The sequence below is a fragment of the Hyperolius riggenbachi genome, chromosome 5, assembly GCF_040937935.1.
Source record: "Hyperolius riggenbachi isolate aHypRig1 chromosome 5, aHypRig1.pri, whole genome shotgun sequence".
NCBI classification, from domain to species: domain Eukaryota; kingdom Metazoa; phylum Chordata; class Amphibia; order Anura; family Hyperoliidae; genus Hyperolius; species Hyperolius riggenbachi.
In genome coordinates this window covers 448,101,026-448,108,525 of record NC_090650.1, presented here as the reverse complement: position 1 = coordinate 448,108,525, position 7,500 = coordinate 448,101,026, and the positions used below count along the sequence as shown (strand labels likewise).

General features: G+C 55.2%; 1 protein-coding gene across 2 annotated transcripts in view; it reads right to left on the bottom strand.

Moving 5' to 3' along the window:
- The window catches only part of NRBP2 (nuclear receptor binding protein 2), a 286,650-nt gene that overhangs the window by 163,282 nt on the left and 115,868 nt on the right, over nucleotides 1-7,500 (bottom strand). For both annotated transcript variants that reach the window (XM_068238202.1, XM_068238201.1), the window contains one exon: nucleotides 821-861. In XM_068238202.1, coding sequence (XP_068094303.1) covers nucleotides 821-861 — 41 coding nt within the window. The remainder of the gene's footprint in view (nucleotides 1-820; nucleotides 862-7,500) is intronic.

Here is a 7,500-nt window from a genome sequence, read left to right as displayed (position 1 = left end):
CTATACATACTATACACTACACATACACACACACACTATGCACTACACATACTATACACTACACATACACACACTATGCACTACACATACTATACATATACTATACATACTACACACCACACACTGTACACATACCGCTTATACTATACACTACACATACACACACTGCACACACTATACACTACACATACTATGCACTACACACTACACATACTATACATATACTATACTAACTACACACCACACACTGCACACACACTGCACACACTATGCACTACACATACACACACTATACACTACACATACACACACTGCACACACTATACACTACACATACTATGCACTACACATACACACACACACTATACACTACACATACTATACATATACTATACTAACTACACACCACACACTGCACACATACTGCTCATACTATACACTACACATACTATACTGTACATACAATACACTACACATACTATACATACTATAGACTACACATACACACACTATACACTATGCACTACACATACTATACACTACACATACACATACTGCACACACTATGCACTACACATACTATACATATACTATGCTAACTACACACCACACACTACACACATACTGCTCATACTATACACTACACATACACACACTGCACACACTATTCACTACACATACTATACATAAACTATACACTACACATACACACACACACACACACACACTATACACTAAACATACTATACTAACTACGCACACAGTACACATATTATACAGCAAACACACATACTGCATGCACACACACAGGACACATTACCTGAGTGCAGAGAGGATCTGGGTGCACCATCGCTTCCATGCCTGCAATAGAGATCTGGCAGTTAGGCCGGACACACCCACATGCAGTCTGTCACCTGTATTGATCAGGAATCCAGCCCTCACACAGCAGTTCAGGTCTCAATGCTGTACAGATGTGCTGCTAGGCTGCAGGCTAGCGGCACATTCTGTTACTATGGAGGAGGGTGGAGTGAAGGCGAGGGGGACGTGATGGAGTGGTGGGGGTGTAAAGGAAGAACTATAGTGCTAGGCAGCGTCTGGCTGACATGATCCAAGAGGCCGGATCTGTTGATGACAAATCAGGTTGGGGGCGCTGTACACAAAGTAGAGTGTCTCACCAGGGGGCGCTGTACACACACTAGAGTGTCTCACCAGGGGGCGCTGTACACACAATAGAGTGTCTCACCAGGGGGCGCTGTACACACACTAGAGTGTCTCACCAGGGGGCGCTGTACACACACTAGAGTGTCTCACCAGGGGCGCTGTACACACACTAGAGTGTCTCACCAGGGGCGCTGTACACACACTAGAGTGTCTCACCAGGGGGCGCTGTACACACACTAGAGTGTCTCACCAGGAGGCGCTGTACACAAACTAGAGTGTCTCATCAGGGGGCGCACTAGAGTGTCTCACCAGGGGCGCTGTACACACACTAGAGTGTCTCACCAGGGGGCGCTGTACACACACTAGAGTGTCTCACCAGGGGGCGCTGTACACACACTAGAGTGTCTCACCAGGGGGCGCTGTACACACACTAGAGTGTCTCACCAGAGGGCGCTGTACACACACTAGAGTGTCTCACCAGAGGGCGCTGCACACACACTAGAGTGTCTCACCAGGGGGCGCTGTACACAAAGTAGAGTGTCTCACCAGAGGGCGCTGTACACACACTAGAGTGTCTCACCAGGGGACGCTGTACACACACTAGAGTGTCTCACCAGGGGGCGCTGTACACAAAGTAGAGTGTCTCACCAGAGGGCGCTGTACACACACTAGAGTGTCTCACCAGGGGGCGCTGTACACACACTAGAGTGTCTCACCAGGGGGCGCTGTACACAAAGTAGAGTGTCTCACCAGGGGACGCTGTACACACACTAGAGTGTCTAACCAGGGGGCGCTCTACACAAAGTAGAGTGTCTCACAGGAGGGCGCTGTACACACACTAGAGTGTCTAACCAGGGGGCGCTCTACACAAAGTAGAGTGTCTCACAGGAGGGCGCTGTACACACACTAGAGTGTCTCACCAGGGGGCGCTGTACACAAAGTAGAGTGTCTCACCAGGGGGCGCTGTACACACACTAGAGTGTCTCACCAGGGGGCGCTGTACACACACTAGAGTGTCTCACCAGGGGGCGCTGTACACAAAGTAGAGTGTCTCACCAGGGGGCGCTGTACACACACTAGAGTGTCTCACCAGGGGGCGCTGTACACACACTAGAGTGTCTCACCAGGGGGCGCTGTACACACACTAGAGTGTCTCACCAGGGGGCGCTGTACACACACTACAGTGTCTCACCAGAGGGCGCTGTACACACACTAGAGTGTCTCACCAGGGGGCGCAGTACACACACTAGAGTGTCTCACCAGGGGGCGCTGTACACAAAGTAGAGTGTCTCACCAGGGGGCGCTGTACACACACTAGAGTGTCTCACCAGGGGGCGCTGTACACACACTAGAGTGTCTCACCAGGGGGCGCTGTACACAAAGTAGAGTGTCTCACCAGGGGGCGCTGTACACACACTAGAGTGTCTCACCAGGGGGCGCTGTACACACACTAGAGTGTCTCACCAGGGGGCGCTGTACACACACTAGAGTGTCTCACCAGGGGGCGCTGTACACACACTAGAGTGTCTCACCAGGGGGCGCTGTACACACACTAGAGTGTCTCACCAGGGGGCGCAGTACACACACTAGAGTGTCTCACCAGGGGGCGCAGTACACACACTAGAGTGTCTCACCAGGGGGCGCTGTACACACACTAGAGTGTCTCACCAGGGGGCGCTGTACACACACTAGAGTGTCTCACCAGGGGGCGCTGTACACAAAGTAGAGTGTCTCACCAGGGGGTGCTGTACACACACTAGAGTGTCTCACCAGGGGGCGCTGTACACACACTAGAGTGTCTCACCAGGGGGCGCAGTACACACACTAGAGTGTCTCACCAGGGGGCGCTGTACACACACTAGAGTGTCTCACCAGGGGGCGCTGTACACACACTAGAGTGTCTCACCAGGGGGCGCTGTACACACACTAGAGTGTCTCACCAGGGGGCGCTGTACACACACTAGAGTGTCTCACCAGGGGGCGCTGTACACACACTAGAGTGTCTCACCAGGGGGCGCTGTACACACACTAGAGTGTCTCACCAGGGGGCGCTGTACACACACTAGAGTGTCTCACCAGGGGGCGCTGTACACACACTAGAGTGTCTCACCAGGGGGCGCTGTACACACACTAGAGTGTCTCACCAGGGGGCGCTGTAAACACACTAGAGTGTCTCACCAGGGGGCGCTGTACACACACTAGAGTGTCTCACCAGGGCGCGCTGTACACAAACTAGAGTGTCTCACCAGGGGGCGCTGTACACACACTAGAGTGTCTCACCAGAGGGCGCTGTACACACACTAGAGTGTCTCACCAGAGGGCGCTGCACACACACTAGAGTGTCTCACCAGGGGGCGCTGTACACAAAGTAGAGTGTCTCACCAGAGGGCGCTGTACACACACTAGAGTGTCTCACCAGGGGGCGCTGTACACACACTAGAGTGTCTCACCAGGGGGCGCTGTACACAAAGTAGAGTGTCTCACCAGGGGACGCTGTACACACACTAGAGTGTCTAACCAGGGGGCGCTCTACACAAAGTAGAGTGTCTCACAGGAGGGCGCTGTACACACACTAGAGTGTCTCACCAGGGGGCGCTGTACACACACTAGAGTGTCTCACCAGGGGGCGCTGTACACACACTAGAGTGTCTCACCAGGGGGCGCTGTACATACACTAGCGTGTCTCACCAGAGGGCGCTGTACACACACTAGAGTGTCTCACCAGGGGGCGCTGTACACACACTAGAGTGTCTCACCAGGGGGCGCTGTACACACACTAGAGTGTCTCACCAGGGGGCGCTGTACACAAACTAGAGTGTCTCACCAGGGGGCGCTGTACACACACTAGAGTGTCTCACCAGGGGGCGCTGTACACACACTAGAGTGTCTCACCTGGGGGCTCCATACATACACTAGAGTGTCTCACCAGGGGGCGCTGTACACACACTAGAGTGTCTCACCAGAGGGCGCTGTACACACACTAGAGTGTCTCACCAGGGGGTGCTGTACACACACTAGAGTGTCTCACCTGGGGGCTCTGTACACACACTAGAGTGTCTCACCAGGGGGCGCTGTACACACACTAGAGTGTCTCACCAGGGGGCGCTGTACACACACTAGAGTGTCCCACCAGGGGGCGCTGTACACACACTAGAGTGTCTCACCAGGGGGCACTGTACACACACTAGAGTGTCTCACCAGGGGGCGCTGTACACACACTAGAGTGTCTCATCAGGGGGCGCTGTACACACACTAGAGTGTCTCACCAGGGGGCGCTGTACACACACTAGAGTGTCTCACCTGGGGGCTCTATACATACACTAGAGTGTCTCACCAGGGGGCGCTGTACACACACTAGAGTGTCTCACCAGGGGGCGCTGTACACACACTAGAGTGTCTCACCAGGGGGCGCTGTACACACACTAGAGTGTCTCACCAGGGGGCGCTGTACACACACTAGAGTGTCTCACCAGAGGGCGCTGTACACACACTAGAGTGTCTCACCAGGGGGTGCTGTACACACACTAGAGTGTCTCACCTGGGGGCTCTGTACACACACTAGAGTGTCTCACCAGGGGGCGCTGTACACACACTACAGTGTCTCACCAGGGGGCGCTGTACACACACTAGAGTGTCTCACCAGGGGGCGCTGTACACACACTACAGTGTCTCACCAGGGGGCGCTGTACACACACTAGAGTGTCTCACCAGGGGGCGCTGTACACACACTAGAGTGTCTCACCAGGGGGCGCTGTACACACACTACAGTGTCTCACCAGGGGGCGCTGTACACACACCACAGTGTCTCACCAGGGGGCGCTGTACACAAACTAGAGTGTCTCACCAGAGGGCGCTGTACACACACTAGAGTGTCTCACCAGGGGGCGCTGTACACACACTAGAGTGTCTCACCAGGGGGCGCTGTACACACACTAGAGTGTCTCACCAAGGGGCGCTGTACACACACTAGAGTGTCTCACCAGGGGGCGCTGTACACACACTAGAGTGTCTCACCAGGGGGCGCTGTACACACACTAGAGTGTCTCACCAGGGGGCGCTGTACACACACTAGAGTGTCTCACCAGGGCGCGCTGTACACAAACTAGAGTGTCTCACCAGAGGGCGCTGTACACACACTAGAGTGTCTCACCAGGGGGCGCTGTACACAAACTAGAGTGTCTCACCAGGGGGCGCTGTACACACACTAGAGTGTCTCACCAGGGGGCGCTGTACACACACTAGAGTGTCTCACCAGGGGGCGCTGTACACACACTAGAGTGTCTCACCAGGGGGCGCTGTACACACACTAGAGTGTCTCACCAGGGGGCGCTGTACACACACTAGAGTGTCTCACCAGGGGGAGCTGTACACACACTAGAGTGTCTCACCAGGGGGCGCTGTACACACACTAGAGTGTCTCACCAGGGGGCGCTGTACACACACTAGAGTGTCTCACCAGGGGGCGCTGTACACACACTAGAGTGTCTCACCAGGGGGCGCTGTACACACACTAGAGTGTCTCACCAGGGCGCGCTGTACACAAACTAGAGTGTCTCACCAGGGGGCGCTGTACACACACTAGAGTGTCTCACCAGGGGGCGCTGTACACACACTAGAGTGTCTCACCAGGGGGCGCTGTACATACACTAGCGTGTCTCACCAGAGGGCGCTGTACACACACTAGAGTGTCTCACCAGGGCGCGCTGTACACAAACTAGAGTGTCTCACCAGGGGGCGCTGTACACACACTAGAGTGTCTCACCAGGGGGCGCTGTACACACACTAGAGTGTCTCACCTGGGGGCTCTATACACACACTAGAGTGTCTCACCAGGGGGCGCTGTACACACACTAGAGTGTCTCACCAGAGGGCGCTGTACACACACTAGAGTGTCTCACCAGGGGGTGCTGTACACACACTAGAGTGTCTCACCTGGGGGCTCTGTACACACACTAGAGTGTCTCACCAGGGGGCGCTGTACACACACTAGAGTGTCTCACCAGGGGGCGCTGTACATACACTACAGTGTCTCACCAGGGGGTGCTGTACACACACTAGAGTGTCTCACCTGGGGGCTCTGTACACACACTAGAGTGTCTCACCAGGGGGCGCTGTACACACACTAGAGTGTCTCACCAGGGGGCGCTGTACACACACTAGAGTGTCTCACCAGGGGGCGCTGTACACACACTAGAGTGTCTCACCAGGGGGCGCTGTACACACACTAGAGTGTCTCACCAGGGGGCGCTGTACACACACTAGAGTGTCTCACCAGGGCGCGCTGTACACAAACTAGAGTGTCTCACCAGAGGGCGCTGTACACACACTAGAGTGTCTCACCAGGGGGCGCTGTACACAAACTAGAGTGTCTCACCAGGGGGCGCTGTACACACACTAGAGTGTCTCACCAGGGGGCGCTGTACACACACTAGAGTGTCTCACCAGGGGGCGCTGTACACACACTAGAGTGTCTCACCAGGGGGCGCTGTACACACACTAGAGTGTCTCACCAGGGGGCGCTGTACACACACTAGAGTGTCTCACCAGGGGGCGCTGTACACACACTAGAGTGTCTCACCAGGGGGCGCTGTACACACACTAGAGTGTCTCACCAGGGGGCGCTGTACACACACTAGAGTGTCTCACCAGGGCGCGCTGTACACAAACTAGAGTGTCTCACCAGGGGGCGCTGTACACACACTAGAGTGTCTCACCAGGGGGCGCTGTACACACACTAGAGTGTCTCACCAGGGGGCGCTGTACATACACTAGCGTGTCTCACCAGAGGGCGCTGTACACACACTAGAGTGTCTCACCAGGGCGCGCTGTACACAAACTAGAGTGTCTCACCAGGGGGCGCTGTACACACACTAGAGTGTCTCACCAGGGGGCGCTGTACACACACTAGAGTGTCTCACCTGGGGGCTCTATACATACACTAGAGTGTCTCACCAGGGGGCGCTGTACACACACTAGAGTGTCTCACCAGAGGGCGCTGTACACACACTAGAGTGTCTCACCAGGGGGTGCTGTACACACACTAGAGTGTCTCACCTGGGGGCTCTGTACACACACTAGAGTGTCTCACCAGGGGGCGCTGTACACACACTAGAGTGTCTCACCAGGGGGCGCTGTACATACACTAGAGTGTCCCACCAGGGGGCGCTGTACACACACTAGAGTGTCTCACCAGGGGGCACTGTACACACACTAGAGTGTCTCACCAGGGGGCGCTGTACACACACTAGAGTGTCTCACCAGGGGGCGCTGTACACACACTAGAGTGTCTCACCAGGGGGCGCTGTACACACACTAGAGTGTCTCACCTGGGGGCTCTAT